Source organism: Sphaerodactylus townsendi, linkage group LG06 (genome assembly GCF_021028975.2).
Source record: "Sphaerodactylus townsendi isolate TG3544 linkage group LG06, MPM_Stown_v2.3, whole genome shotgun sequence".
NCBI classification, from domain to species: domain Eukaryota; kingdom Metazoa; phylum Chordata; class Lepidosauria; order Squamata; family Sphaerodactylidae; genus Sphaerodactylus; species Sphaerodactylus townsendi.
The window spans coordinates 107,832,361-107,849,206 of record NC_059430.1 but is presented as its reverse complement, the minus strand read 5'-3'; the positions used below and the strand labels follow the sequence as shown (position 1 = coordinate 107,849,206).

The 16,846-nt window shown below is 44.2% G+C and overlaps 1 protein-coding gene across 2 annotated transcripts in view; it reads left to right on the top strand.

The window, feature by feature from the left end:
• SEMA3D (semaphorin 3D) overlaps positions 1–16,846 on the top strand; it is a 174,378-nt gene that overhangs the window by 136,270 nt on the left and 21,262 nt on the right. For both annotated transcript variants that reach the window (XM_048501136.1, XM_048501135.1), the window contains 5 exons: positions 1,528–1,616; positions 6,115–6,156; positions 8,848–9,005; positions 10,822–10,886; positions 13,433–13,572. In XM_048501136.1, the coding sequence (XP_048357093.1) occupies positions 1,528–1,616; positions 6,115–6,156; positions 8,848–9,005; positions 10,822–10,886; positions 13,433–13,572 (494 nt within the window). The remainder of the gene's footprint in view (positions 1–1,527; positions 1,617–6,114; positions 6,157–8,847; positions 9,006–10,821; positions 10,887–13,432; positions 13,573–16,846) is intronic.

Sequence of the window (16,846 nt, the reverse complement as noted above, 5' to 3'; positions counted from 1 at the left end):
CTTCTCAGTTTATGAAGGAAAGGGCTGATACAGAAATCACATACATTAGCGAAGAGAATACAATCAAAGAGAACATGGGAGATAGAATCAATGTAACTGTTTGGGTGCTGTGTGGTTTCCGGGCTGTATGGCCATACAGCCCGGAAACCACACAGCACCCAAGTGATTCCGGCCGTGAAAGCCTTCGACAATACAATGTAACTGTTATTGCAAGGACAAAGACTTTCTTGATAGAGGACCTTCTGGAATCTTCCTGAGAGGACAGCTGTAGGAAGCACATTAAATCTAGCCAGCATAAAATCCCATTGTAACTGTAAGGAAGTTAATTTAAAAAATATGAAGCTATGGACCCCCTGCCTCAAGAAAATTCCAAAATTGAGTAATGAACAAGCTTTTCTGGCTGCAGAGCAGAGATTTTGTATGTCTATATCTAAGAGTCTGTGTTTTAATGTCTCAAAAGGCTTAGATGCTGATAATATTAAAAGGGAATAAAAAGAAATACCCATTGAATGTGTCTTCCATTCATTTAACAGCAGCCAGCTAATGGAGGAATCCTCGGAAAGAATAAGGGGCCTCTTATAGCATCCAAGTTTCTCTCTTTAGTACTGACCTTTGTCCTCACATTTCCATCTCTCACATCTTAAGATGAAAGCACTCTTGACTAGGCTTGTCAGGATTCTGCCAACACATCCTTCCCAGTCCTCAAGTGGTTCAGCCCATCTACTTCCTTTGATTAAGTCTTGCATTACAGAGTCTGAGACTGTGGCCCTGAACACTGTCAGTTACATCACTTCCATAGTCAGTCATTCACACGAAGGACACTTCTGTCCCTGCAGTCCTTTTATAAGAACCATTGACTAGAGCATACAGAAGCTCCAGAGCCCTTCGCCATTCTTCCCATAACCTCATAATCATATTGGGCAATATTATCATTCCTTTCAATGTGCATAAGTAGGAAGAAATAATATCCTAAATACTATCAGTATCTTTCCTGTCACATCCTGGATATATACATTGGGCATGCAACACATTTGAGCTAACAGGCCCATCAGCAAATGAATGACCACGGGGCAGCCATCTTGGATTTAGGACATCATATAGGCAATACACCAAAAATTCAGGCAAAACACCTGGTAGTACATGATAGCATACTATATTAGCTATATATTCACTGTAGTCATTCATTTCCTTCAGTCAAACTCCCATTGACTAGCTTATTCTGACTTATGCCCTTACATTATTAGCAACAAGTGATAACGTAGGAAAGGAGCACATTGCTACAGATAATGATAATGTCTCACCTCCTAAGTAGGCCTGACTGAACCATGCAAAGAGAGATGGGGGAATGCAACATATGACTGGTCTTTTAGTTGGAATCACCATGTTGCACATGGAATTAGTTTTGTGTATATATTATTCCCAAGTAAGGCTTGGGTTTCCTGACAAAGAACTGGCATAAAATAATCAGTTAAGTATTGCCCTTGGGCTAAAACACAATGTTTTGTTTTCTGTGTTCCTTTTTTTCAGATACTGGAACTGTCCTGAAGGTTCTGAGTATAACTAAGGAGAAATGGGACTTAGAGGAAGTAATACTGGAAGAGCTGCAGATATTTAAGGTAAAGTTCAAAAGCCAGTGCAGAATTAAAAAAAAACGCACTTTGGCGTCGAAGTGCAAATGACTTAAGGTGAGGTTTTCAAAGCAAGGAGGGTTCAAGGTGGTTTGCCATTGTCTGCCTCCACATCCCAACCCTGCTATTCCTTGGAGGTCTCCCATCCAAATAATAGTCATTGCCAACCCTGCTTAGCTTCCAAGAGCCAACAAGATTTGGCTATCTTGGTCACATTAATTGGTCACAATTTAAGATAACGGAAGAGTGATGGCTTTGAGTCCTCCTCGTCTGGTGATTCCAACATAGCAAAACATCTTCATATTTTTCTTGGGACAGCAGAGGAGTTTTGGCAAGGTTAGCAACATTTGTCAGATGGATTTTTCATACTCCAAATAACAGTGCATGATCTATGCTGTTATTTATGATGGCTTATCAACCAATTTATTATTTATTTACTTAAAACATCCATTAGCCACTTTTATTCCTTACAGAACTCAAGGTGTAGCTAAAACACAAAAGACAGCATTCATAAAATACCTAAAACCCAACATTTTAAATCATAATTTAGGATGGCAGGTTATTTAATCCAATGCAGTCCTAAATAAAACTACAGCCTCCTAAAGCTCGAAAGAGAGAGGGCAAGGCTCACCTTCCTGAGGAGGTGTTTCCATTATGACGGGGCTGCCACTGAAAAGGCCCTTTCTCATGTACCCACCAAATTAGCTTATCTGATTGATGGACCAACTGGAGGGCCTCTCCCTGTGATCCTAATTCCTGGGTAGGAGCATATGGGAGAAGATAGTCCTTCAGATACCCCAGTCTCAAGCCATGTGAGGCTTTAAAGGTCAAGAACAACACATTGAACTGGGCTCAGGAGTAGATCGGTAGCCAGTGTAATTGCTGTCATATTGGGGTCACATGCTCCTAATAGCTGGCCCCAACCAGTCTAGCTGTAGCACTCTGCGCTAGCTGCCACTTCCAAACATTCTTCAAGTGTCGCCCCAGGTAGGGTGCATTGCACTAGACCAGTTTAGATGTAACTGTGACATGGATCACTGTGGCTGCATCTGGCTGAACCAGGAACAGACACATCTGATGCACCAGACGAAGCTGGGCAAAAGCACTCTGAACTACCACAGTCACCTGGTTTTCTAAGGTGACCTCTGCATTGAGTGGTACTCCCAAGTTGGGAACCTGGCATTTCAAGCCAGGGGAATATAACTCCATCCAAGGCAGGTGAGATCTGAAGTCTCTGATTTACCTGTCTACTATCCCTGTGTTGTCAGGATTAAGTTTCAGCTTGTTCACCCTCAAACAGCACATTGCTGGCTCCAACTGCTGGTTCAGGATATTAACAGCATGTTTGGAATTAGGTATAAAAGAAAGGTGGGGCTGGATATCATCCACATATTGGTGATGGTACAGTCCAAACTTCCAGATGGCCTCTCCCAGCAGCTTCACATAATTGTAAAACAGCAAAAATGTCATGAAATTTTCTTGATGCATTTGCTGTGTAGGTCATAATTCCAAGAAGGTCTTGCTCTTTAGACTGGACTATTGCAATCCCCACAGTGTTCAAATGGCTTTGAAATCAGGTGAAATGTTCTCTGTGAAAAAGGTGTGTCCCAAGTAATTCTCCCCAAGTGTTTTTGATATCTCAACTATAGGGAGAGAACACTCCTTGATTTAAGGGCTTCCAATGTCTTCTTTCAGCCGTCATGGACGCCAATTACAACTATCATTTTGAAAATACCAAGAGCTCTCGAAGGGCTGCCAAATAATCAGGAATTTTTGAACATGTACCAATTTGCCACATTCTTGCAATATCACATCACAGGGCAAGGCACCATATCGAATTTAACACCAAACAGGGCTGTTAACTTAGCAGATGTTCCTCCACGTTATACATTTTGCCTCTAGTCTGTTTTTGTTTCCCTACAGGAAAAAAAAACGAAAATGGGAAAGTGACTACGGTTCACTTATGTAGCCACACCAGAATTACATAAGCAGATAGCTCTGTATCCAATGCACCATTTATGTGATGAAGTGGTGGGTGGTTTCTTTTTTCTTACAGGATATGGAGTTTCATGGGAAGGAGATCACTGGCACTGTTTTCCTTGAGCAACAAACTGGTGTAAATCTGTCCCCTGCCTCTCTTCAAAATAGCTTTCATGACAAACGTGGCTGTGTCAGTCAGTTGGCTCTAAGAGGGAGGTCTGAGATTGGCAGAGATCAGATGGACCATTATTAATCCTGAGTTCTTCATTTGAGACTATAGACACAGGGCACAACACATGCCCAGTTGGCCAGAATTACCCTGCCCATGTATATATCCTCCTTCTTGTTGCCCATGCTGTGATTTGGGTGCCTTGGGGTACAAGAGGCAAACATGCATGGCATTTCAAGACAGGAAGGGTTTGTGGTCTAAGAGCTTCATGGAGTCAGGCGTATGTCTCCAGCACCACTTCCTTTGTCTTATTCCTCCTATCTGATTGGAGGAAAAACCTCCTATGGATTGTATGAAGTATTATCACTGGGAAAGCCTCCATCTGATACAGTCTGAGAAGACAGTGCTGAACTTGATAGCCCAATGGTGTGATTCAGAATAAGGCAGCTCTGTGTGTTCATGTGGCCACTGTTTGATACATGTGGCCAGCTTGCCAGGAAGCCTAGCCTATTTTGACTGAATGGACTGGAAAATATAATAAGTGGAAACTGAATTATTTGCTGTTGGGTAAGGACCAAAGAGTTTCCAGTGACGTAGCCCAGTTTTGTGTTTTAGTAAATAAATATAGGAGAGCAGGTAGGTAGGTTCTTAGTTCTTTTAGAGGAACGGCAAAATAAGTTTAATTTTATATCATTTTCTTATTTCTTTGTAGACAATTTGGAATTTTGCCTTTTATGAATTATTGTTTTACTTGTTGTTAACTGTAAATAAATGTATTGACTACGTATTGACTAGCCCAGTGGTGGCGAACCTATGGCACGGGTGCCAGAGGTGGCACTCAGAGCCCTCTCTGTGGGCACGCACAGTCCCCCCCCCCCTGCCCACACATCCAGGCTGGCTTGGGCTGCTGGGCTCAATTATTAGCCTTAAACCTAAGATCTAGTTTTGGGGAAGCAGTATAGGTAACCCTGTTAAGCGCTGTTAAACCCCACTGATTTTCATGCAAAGAACTAAAGTGCGATCCTTTACCTGGGAGTAAGCTCAGTTGCTGGCAATGGGGCTTGCTTCTGAGTAAACCCTCCTAGGGTTGTGATTCACCTGTTGGAAGAGTTGCACGACTGCTTCAAAGCAAAGCCACCGACTACCACCAAGCTTGCTCCCGAGTAACGCATGCCTCGGAGCCAACCGCTTTTTCTAAACTTAAACCTCAGTATTCAGGTTAAATTGCCGGCACTTTGCAATAAATAAATGGGTTTTGGGTTGCAATTTGGGCACTCGGTCTTGAAAAGGTTCGCCATCACTGGACTAGCCCAATGAGGGTGGCATTAACAGATGTACAGTGAGGGTGGCATTAACAGGTGTGCAGTGTCACAAAGTGGCTTTGCCCAGATCAGAATTGTGCTCAGGCTGCAGCCTTCCCTGGGCAGGCCTGACATGGCCTCACTTATGCATACTGTGATCACATTCAGTCGGGATTATTCCAGTGCGGCTACCCCAGAAAATGTTTGTAAGCTTTTGTTGGTTCCGGTGGGTTTTCCGGGCTGTGTGGCCGTGGTCTGGTGGATCTTGTTCCGAACGTTTCGCCTGCATCTGTGGCTGGCGTCTTCAGAGGTGTATCACAGAGGGAAGTCTGTTACACACTATTACACACTTCGACAATACTTTGTAAGCTCTGGTTGGTTCTAAATATTGCAACCAATTTCATGCCCAGGGTTGGCTGAAGAGAAAACAGATTCACGATGCTAGTTATTATTTTGAAAGCCCAAAATGGTTTGGGCCTTCTCCCATGTGTTCCTTCTCCAGCAGCAAGGTTGACTACAAAGGAAAAGGGTTTTTTCTAGGGTGTCACCTCACAAGGAGTGATTTGCCCCAGCTGTATTATTTTGGGGGCCAGCCTAAAATGTTTCTCTCCAACTTGACTTTTCATTTTAAATGAAAGGGGTTTGGGGGGCGGGGGGGGCTGCTGTTGTTTTAACTTTAAACTTTTATTTTCATACCTTAGCCTTTTACGTTGTTTGTTCTTTTTATGTCTGTAAGCTGTCTTGTAAACTCAAAAAGATTATTTTATTTTTAAAAAGAATGTGCTACAGAACGACAACTTCAAAACTTTGAGCTTGATGCACCTGCTCCCCCAAATACAGCTTGTTTCCTTCTGCTTGAGGGTGGGTTAGCCTGCCATGTGAAATTAATTCCTAAATATTCCATTTAGATTTAGGGAAGCCCTGACAAGCGATTCCTCCTGCCTCACACTGGAGAGATAAGTTTCACTCATTGGTAGGATTTGAGCCAAATTGAGTATGCATCTTCACTGTTGCTTATCTGTTCTATCCTTTGCAGCATCCATCACCCATCTTGACAATGGAGATGTCCCTAAAGCAGGTAATGTGGAATTAGGGTTGAGTAATAGTTTTAGCATCTGCCGTTTGTTTGCTTTGCCACTGAGGCCTGGAGGATTCAGGCATGACCTTGTATGGTCAGCTCTTAATAATTGCTTGTGGTGGGTTTACATTTTTGTTGACGGGTAACATGAAATGTGTACCGATGGTAAAATCATGACATGCATCTCCTAACTGCTCCTGTCCTATTTACTTCCCTATCTCAACATCTCATTGTAATTCTACATGCATTCCCATTTAGAAAAAAGGAAAAAATGGCTGAGGGGTAAATAATGTTTTAAAACATATTTTGGTTCCCATGAAAAGGTGACAGCAACTCATTCTGCATGACCTGTCCTCTGAAGTGTGGTGCATCCTGGCTGGGTTTTTTAAAGAGTGGAAGGCAACCATTGGTTCCTGGAAAGAGGACTCAGCCAGAGCTGTGGATCATTACCATTGGTTGTTTCCTTATTTGGCATCCTGAGCATTTTGGAACCATATGAGCAGGACCACAATGGTGTGGGGGCAGTGATGTAGCTATAGATTTTTTACGGGGTGGGTTTGTGGGGGCACGCCCCCACCGCCCCTGGGGTTGTGGCCATGCCCCAAGACTTGCTCCCTGGCCTCAGTGCTTATAAAAGCAGGTCTCCAAGGTTGGGGACGGCAGACTCCCCTGCCCCTCCCACCCCGCAGGATTTAAAAGGGGAATCTGGGGAAATTTGGGGGGTGCCTGCTGTCAGGGGTGCAATTGTTAAGCTAGCAGCACCAAACTTTCAGGGTATCGTTAGAAGACCCTCCTGATGATACCACCCAGGTTTGTTGAAGTTTGGTTCAGGGGGTCCAAAGTTATGGACCCTCAAAGGTGTAGCCCACATCTTCTGTTATCTCCCATTGGAAACAATGTGGGATAGGGGCACCCCCTTTGGAGTCCATAACTTTGGACCCACTGAACCAAATCTCACCAAACCTGGGTGGTATCATCAGAAGAGTCTCCCAAACAATCTCTGAAATGTTGGTGCTGCTAGCCTAAAATCTGTGCCCCCTACAGGCCAAAACCTGAAAAAACACTAAAAATACAAAAAAACCCACAAATGGGGAGTGTAACTTTGGACATGTAATGGGGGGGGGGGTTTGAACCCGGGAACCCCCCACTTACATACATCCTTGTGTGGGGTAATAATACCCTCATGGGCTGCAATGCCATTTTTGACTGCATGACTTTGCACTAGAAGAAGAGGGTGGTCCAGGGGTGAAAGGATTCAGAGAACCAACTAATGTCACTTCTGACCCCTGAACCACACCATTTTGTGCCAGTGCAGGAAAGTGATCACAGATGCACCAACATGTAACTGGCATGTAGCTGTGTTGGCACGCAAAAGTGCTACAGCAGTAATGAGACTCTGCTCCGGCATAAATGACCCTCATGCCAGTGTATCTGTCTGATACAATGGTACAGGAGTCAGTCTGCCTTTATGCGCCTTTCCCTCTTTATGATTGCAGTGTAAGGCTGCAGTCCAACCCCCACCCCCCACCCCCAAAAAAACCTGTTACGTATAGTAAGTCCCATTGAATAAAATGTGACTTACTTTCTAGTCCCATATCAAATAGGTCTGTTTAGGATTACTCTTTTAACTAAATGCATTGATTTTATTAGGACAGCTAATTTCATCTGCATTTGAGCCCTGCCTTTTAGTAGATAATTCCTAGTCTGTACTAAAAAGAGTTTAAAAACATGTCATATTTCAGAAAAGCAGGCACAGATCTGTTTTTAAGAGAGCCAGCTTGCTATAGTAGTTAAGAGCAGATGGAATCTGATCTGGAGAACTGGGTTTGATTCCCCACTCCTCCACCTGAGTGGCAGAGGCTTATCTGGTGAACCAGAGGTGTTTTGCACTCCTACATATAAAGCCTGCTGGATGACCTTGGGCTAGTCACAGTTTATTCAGAACTCTCTCATCCCCACATCCTTCACAAGCGGTCTGCTGTGGGTAGAGAAAGGGAAAGGAGTTTGGAAGCAACCTTGAGTCTTCTTACAGGAGAGAAACGTGGGGTATAAATCAAAGCCTTCTTCTTAAATGCAATGTACTTTAAATGAATGTCACCACTAACTTGATAGCTAACTTCACTATATTAGAGGAGAGGTGGTTATGCAGGTCCCTTTCAGCTGAGATTTATAAAAATTCTGAATCATAGCATGTCTCACTGTATTGCAGAAATAAGGTGGTGGTGCTATTTAATTGACACTGTGTGTATATATGTGTGCACGCGCGTGCGTGTATTTGTTTTTAAAGTTCATTTAAATGTTTTTCAATCTAGTTTTCAATGGGACGGACCCTGAATTTTGGGGCCAGGCTAGAGTATACATTTAAATAAATCAGTATTAAGATTTTTAGCCATACCTGGTAGTTGGTTAATTGACTGTCCTTTTGATGTGCTGGAAAAAAAATCTGAATAGCCGCAGAAGGTTTTGGGCATTGCTGGAACTGAGGTTATTTAGACAAATGGAAATCCCTTAACAACCTGTTGGAACATAAATTGTAGTTGATATGTAAATTCAAAGTCGGATAGACATTTTGCAATAATAGCTGATGCTAATTTTTAAAAAAATGAAAAATAATTGCTCAGGAGCAATTGAGACCAGCCCAGAGTTGCTTGCAGAAAACTTTTTAATTAATTTGCCATGCTTGATTTCCAGCAACAACTGTACATTGGTTCCAGAGATGGGCTTGTTCAGCTCTCGCTGCACAGATGTTCCACATACGGCAAAGCTTGTGCGGATTGTTGTCTTGCCAGGGACCCATACTGCGCTTGGGATGGAAATTCTTGCTCCAGATATATGCCAACCTCTAAAAGGTAAAAAAAAGAAAAAAATCCCTGCCTAGTTTGTCTCATTCTCTAAGGCCCTTTCTGCACGGGGCCAAAAACAGCGGCCCAGGGACAGAAAAACACCAGTCCCTGGGCAGCTGTTCGCACAGGCAGCAGCAGCGCCATCCTGTGTGGCCCCGAGCAGCGTGAAGGCTCCACTTTCCACCTCCCTTCCCAAGGGAGGTTTTTGGAAAGCGGCGCCTTCCCATCGGCGCGGTGCAAACCGCACTGCACCAAAGGTGCTGCTTTCCTATCCCCCCCACTCACCTCGTCCTTCAGCGTTGGTCTGGAGGGCTGCTGAGACCCGCCCACGCTGCCCTCCGACCCCTGGAGGTCGGAGGGCAGCATGGGCATATCCCTGCAGCCCTCCAGACCGACGCTGGAGGACGAGGTGAGGGGGGGATGCAGAAGAGGCGGCTCCATGCAGAGCCGCCTCTTTTGTGCTGGCCTCTGCAGGGGCCGCTTGCACGCTCCCATGCAAATGGCCCCCTCCCCTCCACCGGCATAATTCCTGCTGGTGGAGGAGTGCAGTGGAAAGGGCCTCTGAACAGGTATGTGGCAACAGGTGTGTGGCATGAGCCTTCTGTGATGGCATTTTGATATGAATTTCCAGAGCAGCACAAGAGGCTACATAGGAAGAGGAGCCTAAAGCTCGTATCAGCTGTGGAGATTTGCCAGAATCCCATGGCTGTGAACTATGCCTGGATGCTGGCAGTCTAGAGGCATAGATGTAATAGAAACAGGCATTATCATTAGGAAATGAATGTACTTCCCATTTTTTTCATTCTGAAAGCAATACTTAGTAATACATAGTAATGACATAGTAAATAATTAGTACTTAAAATACATAGGTGAAGGTAAAAGTATAGTAGTTTTCCGTGCAAGCACTGAGTCATTACTGACACATCATGACATTTACTAGGCAGACTGTGTTTAGGGAGTGGTTTGTCATTGCCGTTTCCAGTCATTTGTGCTTATCCCCATCAAGCTGGGTACCTTTTTACTGACCTCGGGAGGCTGGAAGGCCCAATCGGAAGGATGGAAGGTCAACCTTGACCTGGCTCCTGAAACCAACTTCCACTGGGATTGAACTTACATTGTGGCGTAGCAGCAGTGGCGTAGGAGGTTAAGAGCTCATGTATCTAATCTGGAGGAACCGGGTTTGATTTCCAGCTCTGCCGCCTGAGCTGAGGAGGCTTATCTGGGGAATTCAGATTAGCCTGTGCATTCCCACACACGCCAGCTGGGTGACCTTGGGCTAGTCACAGCTTCTCGGAGCTCTCTCAGCCCCACCTACCTCACAGGGTGTCTGTTGTGAGGGGGGAAGGGCAAGGAGATTGTAAGGCCCTTTGAGTCTCCTGCAGGAGAGAAAGGGGGCGGGATATAAATCCAAACTCTTCTTCTTCTTCTTAGCTGAGCTCTAACTGCAGAACTGCAGCTTACCACTCTGTGCCACGGGGCTCCTAGTAGAACAGTACAAAACATAATAAACATGTCAAGTACTATAAATTAATAAAGTCAGACCCAGCATAATCAAAATCAGTTCTAATTGGCAGCCCAGCCCACCGCTCTTCACAGTGCTGCCTACAGCCTGCATCCCTACAAGAGAAGACCTCAAGTGGCATTAGAAGCAAAGAGTAAAAATCTTAATCACATTCAATACCTGTGTGTCTCTTGTGAAAAATTTTTGGTTTCACTTAACATTTACTGACGTTCTGAAAGGCTAAGGAATACGTACTAACCAGTTTAGTGCCAGGTATGTGACCTCAGACAGTCTGATCAGCTCTTGATTCTCCTTTTCTAGGCGGGCAAGGAGGCAAGATGTCAAATATGGAGATCCAATCACGCAGTGCTGGGATGTTGAAGACAGTAAGTTTTTACATCTCTGTCTTCTAAAAGGATCTGTTCAACTCTTGCTTCTGTGGGTATATGGTAATAGCATCTTAAATCTTACTGATAAGCGTTGATTTGTTTCTTTAAAAGAATAGTGTTAGGCTTTCTTGTAGACAACATGTGCTCTGATCTAAGCTTGCCAAATTGTCTGGCTTTGGTTCCTGGTGACTGGCACCACTGACTTGCAGTATATTTTATCAACAATCTTGTGGTTAAGCTGAAATATCCTTGACAACAGAATATAAAGGAAGTGTTCAGCTTGGATTATTTTTTTCTTTCTTTCTTGAAGGGCTACAGTCTGAACAACAATTCTCCCGTTTAGTTTGTTTGATTTGAGGAAACCAACTGCTTCCAATTTTTCGTCAATTATATTCATAGAGCCCTGCTTCGCATTGTGCTATGTTAAAATTATGCAGAGTGGGCTAGAGCAAAAGCCAAGTTTGTACAGGCTGTAGCTTTCCCTTAGGACAGGGGTGGGCAACTATGGCCCTCCAGATGTTTGTGGACTACAATTCCCATCAGCCCCTGCCAGAATAGCCAATTGGCCATGCTGGCAGGGGCTGATGGGAATTGTAGTCCACGAACATCTGGAGGGCCATAGTTGCCCACCCCTGCCTTAGGATAATGGAGAATCCCTAAAAAAGAGTGAAAGCAGGAAACTAGTTTCATTTGTCACACATTGTCTTTGCCTGAACCAGTTGCAGCCAGCTGTGTGAACTGATGGATACTGACACAAAATGAACCACCATGTGATACTGAGCTGCAGTTGATTAGGAGGCCATCTTGAATGTACTTTTAAGTTCCATTTTTACATAGTGGTTGATGAATGATGGTGTATGCTTGTAGTTGTGCCAGCCTCCAAGCCAGAGAAAAATTCAGCCACTGTTATCCATTCCTTATATCACTTTGAAATCAAGCATTCCTTGAGCCAAAGGAGTATGAACTTCAGAACCTATTTCTAGCTCTACAGCTATTTTGAATACCTTTGTGTGTCCTCCACACAGCAGTGGCGTAGGAGGTTAAGAGCTCGTGTATCTAATCTGGAGGAACCGGGTTTGATTCCCAGCTCTGCTGCCTGAGCTGTGGAGGCTTATCTGGGGAATTCAGATTAGCCTGTACACTCCCACCCACGCCAGCTGGGTGACCTTGGGCTAGTCACAGCTTCTCGGAGCTCTCTCAGTCCCACCTACCTCACAGGGTGTTTGTTGTGAGGGGGGAAGGGCAAGGAGATTGTGAGCCCCTTTGAGTCTCCTGCAGGAGATAAATCCAAACTCTTCAAAACTCTTCTTTGTGAAGAGCTTGTAAGCTCACTTCAGTCCTCCAAATTCCCTGCTATCACCCTCCTCCCAGTGCTAAATTCCTCTTTTTAATTTTGGTTTCCAGGCCTCATCTCAGTGGGCCAAATCCCCCTTTAGTCTTCATATTGATCTGCGTCACTTCAAAGAGCAATGCCTTGAGTACCCTGACATCTGTAATGATATTATATTAGTCCAAATGAATTCTGTCTATTGATCCCAAAAGGTTGAAGCACTTAGCTTTCTTTTAGAAATAGCCCAGTTCAGCTTCTTAGCCTGCCGTTGTCACCTGGGTTACTCTCACAGAAGGTATTTTCCCAGAATTTGGTACAATTGGGAAACAATTTTTTCATGCTTTCCCAGAGCATCATGGTACATTTATGTACTTCCAAGGGTTTCCCTGATGTTTCTCAAACCTCCCTTGCCTCAAAGGTTTGGGAATGATTGCATCAAAGCCTAGATGGATGTTGTGTGGGTTTGAAAGTTTCGTTTTTTCTGGCCACGTGGCAGCTGTTATGCCAAAGTAGCTATTTCCTCCCCCCAGTCATTAGGGGGGATTTTTTTTTAAAAAAAATGGCAACTGAACATTGTTATGTTGACATAACATAGTAATAATCTGGTCAACACTTTGAATTTTGCCCAGAAACAAATTGTGAGCCAGTGTGGATGGTCTAAGGTTGTGGAGCGATATGATCCTTATGGCCCACATCCCAGCATTGGCATTGTGCACCAACAGAAGTTTCCAAACAATTCTAAAGGGCAGCCCCACATAGAACACATTGCAGCAATCTAATATAGATGTAACCAGAGGTAGTAACCCCTTGAATATTGGTGTTGGTGGGAAGCAGTAGAGGTTTAGGCTAGTACCTGGCCACTTTATGAAGCTGCCCACCAACCTGATACTTCAGCACAGCTACTGCGATGATTTTTCCCCAGTTGCCATCCCCAGTTTTACTGAATGCAAAAGAATTCTTGCAAGAAAGGATATAGAACAAGTTTCAATTTTAGCACCAGCTTGAGTGAAAGGAAGTGGCTACAGAAAATAGTGTCAGTGCAAGTGGCTTACATCAGATGGAACCTTAACACAATCTCCCAAGCCTGAGTTGCCTTTTGTTTTCTTTAACAGTCCATGCGCTATGCTAGCATCTGTTCCCAATCGCTTACGTTTTCCCATTGCTTTATGGACTCAGGGCAGGGTTAATGTTTTGCACCATGTTTTCTTTCCAGGCATCAGTCATGAAGTTGTCGATGAAAAGGTGATTTTTGGCATTGAGTTTAATTCGACGTTCCTGGAGTGTATTCCAAAGTCCCAACAAGCTTCCATTAGGTGGTTTATTCAGCGTTCGGGAGAAGAGCATAGAGAAGAGGTAAGACATAGTTATTGAGGCCAGCCTCTCCTCATAAGAACTTTTAACACCAACATGAAAGACCTCCCCCACAACCCCCGTCTAGAATGAGCAAATATTTTCATTCCTTCATCTTCTGTAATGTTCTGAGTATTGAGTGGAAGGAGAATTGTGGGCCCCATCGTTTGCCATGTGCCGCCAACAGTCTTCCTCAGATGTTTTATGTAACCTTTGCGGCATTCACGGTTAAGTATACACATGCTGTTTTTAAGTCATTTGCATCCTAGAAGACTTTACCTTCATCATATGAAATATATACTTAAGTAAACCAGGCTCTGACTGCTGAGAATTCCAAAGACTTCCTTGGGGAAAGGCAGAAAAAAAAATGGAGGCGGTTTTAAGTACAAAAGGGCCACATCCCCAGTGTCTTGCGTTGGCTTGAAATGTCCCTGTATGAATCAAATATCATTTCCTTCTTGGAAAAGGTATAAATCAGTTTACAGTGTAAAACGAGGTTCCTGTCTTTCAGAACATGCTGCTAATGACAGTCTGTTTTTAGCTCCAATCACAGGTGCAAATGTAGCACAAACCCGGGTAAGCAAACACCCCCAAGGGTGATTTTTAAGGCTCTGCAGGATAGGAGACAAAGCCAAAGAATGCTTCAGAGTCTCAGGATGGGAGGGGGCAGACCCTGAGCTTGTCTTACCAAACTCTGAGAACTCCCTCAATACAACAGCCAGTGGTTTACATAAAGGTTTTTAACATATTCCCTGTTAACTGAAACACACAGAGAGACACACACAGCCTCCCCTATTTTCTTACTTTTCTAGCTAGACTCAGGCAAACAAACAAAAACCCAGCATCACGAGGACATCAGAACAGTGGTCTCTCCAACCTAGCATCCTGCTTTGCCCAGCATCCAACCAGTTCACAACTCAGTGTAAAATGAGTTTGCATAGCAGATTTCAACCAATAGTACAAGCTGCTGAAATCACATGCACATTGTCAAGTTCCAACATGGTTGAAATAGGCTTGCAATATGCAGGTGTGCGCACAATATGCATGTGTGCACAAACAGTGGAAGAATAAGTGGAAGACACCTTTAAGTGGCATGTATGAATTTGGGCCAGTGTGTAGTGGTTAAGAGCCATGCCAGCTGTCAGTCCCCCGCTCAGACAATAAAACTCTCGTAGGTTTTTAAAGATTTTATTGAAGACATATGAGAGACAAGAAGACAGTTCTGGGAAAAAGGCACCAAGCAGTTGATAATATGGATAGCATAATCCCCACCCCCACATGGGAACAGAGAGAGTCAGAAGTGTCCAGCCTGGAGGCCCTTCCCAGACGCAGAACTCCAAGGCCAGAACTGTCGATAGCAATGCACCTGCAAAAGCAAAAGCACTCCCAGACATTTTCCCCCTCCCAGCAAGAGCATCCTGACACCAGCGTAGTGTAGTGGTTAAAAGTGGTAGACTCCAATCTGAAGAAGCAGATTGAATTCCATGCTCTTCTACATAAGCAGGGGATGCTTGTCTGGTGAACCTGGGTATCCTTGGGCTAGTCACAGTTTTCTCAGAATTTCTCAGCTCCAAGACCCTCACAAGGTGTCTGCTGTGGTGAGAGGAAAAGAAGTGGTTTGTAAGCTGCTTTTAGACTCCTTACAGGAGAGAAAAACAGGAGGGGGAATGTGCTCGAAATGTCTGATGGTCTAATGGAGGATGCCTGTTGTGACGAATACACTTAGCCTGCATTCAGGTTACAGGGTGGACCCGCCCCTTTAAGAGTTAAGCCCTGGCCAGCCCTGATTGGCCAGAGGGAAAAAGGCAGAGTCTACATAAACTGTCAGTGCTAGAGCTGAGGGGTTCTTCTTTTTGGAGTCCCTGGACTGTTTGCCTCTGTGTGAGCATCTGTGCTCTCGGGTACTCTTTTGGAGACAGAGTGAGGTGAATCAGCTAAGTTTACTGCTGTGGGGCTGGAGCAATAGCCGAGGTAGCTGTTTGAGTCCCCTAATAATTCTTGAGTTTGGAGGCGTGTGTCCGCCCTCAGGTGTTTTGTTTTGTTTTGTCTGTGAGGGAAACCTCTAACAGTCAGAGAGCCTGTCCTACACATTAACATCAGTCTTGGGAGGCCCAAATCCTGTGGCAGAGAAGCCAAGTTGTAGGATTGTGGGAGAGGGAGGCTGTGGCGTCTGAAATCTCCACAGGCTTAAGAGACTGAGTGTCGATTGATTTTTGTGAGGGAGGAAACAGCGGACTGAGAGGTTTCGTTTTAAGGAGGGAGTGCGGAATTCTCCATACAACATCTTTTGGAGAAAACATCTTTAGGAAAAGCAAACCTTAAGTGAAGTGCCTGAAACTGCTCAGTTTAAAACAAATATTTCTCTGCAACCGCTAAGCTTAAGACAAACTGACTCTGTAACCGCGGTTTAAGCGAACTCTCTGCAAACCAAACACGCTTTTATTATTAATTTCCAGCTTCTACCCGAGAAGCCTCTTTAGGTTAAGTTTTCATACAATAAAAGTTCTAAGTTTTATTCTATAAAAACCTCTCCAGTCTTTTATTTGTTCAGTGTAGTCTGTGTTCCCCAGTCAGGGTGGTGACCGTGGTGGGAAAAAACTAAGTACGAGTGGGCCATATAGGGCAGCACATTATTGGTGGCAGCGCAGCAGGCAGAACTTATATAAGCAAGCTCCTTTCGCTAACTCCATTAACTTCGAAAGCAGCTGGCAAAAAGCGCTCTGCTAAGGCTTGATTAATTTCATTCTTTATGTCATTGTTTATGTTCCCAAGTTGATAAGTTAACTATTTGATAGTATTGAGGAATCTTTGGGGCTGTAACTTTTAATTATGAGTGGTAAAAAATGTTGAGGGAGTTGGAAGAAAACTCCCTGTCCCTTGCTAAACAATAAAAAATAATGGATTTTATTCAAGTAAATACTGCCAATCGTTTTGAAGTTCTAATGGATAAAGACTGAGGCTGTTTCCGCATGGGTGGAAAACAGCGCCCTAGGGACAGTTAAAACACCGCACCAGACTGAGGCCGCTGCTTTTGGCCCCTCCAGCATCTGCGAGGGACTTGCCTTGCCTTCCTCTGCAGCTCCGGGCAGCTGGAAGGACACGCCCACACTGCCCTGTGACCCCTGAGCGGTCAAATCTCAAATTAATCCCTTGGAGCAAAATAAAGGAATGTCTGATTCTACAGGTCAGAAGAAATTCTTGGATACTCATAATATGAGTTCTCCAATGGAAACTACTGATAACCAAATATTAGAGGAAAACCTTAAAGAATCCTTTC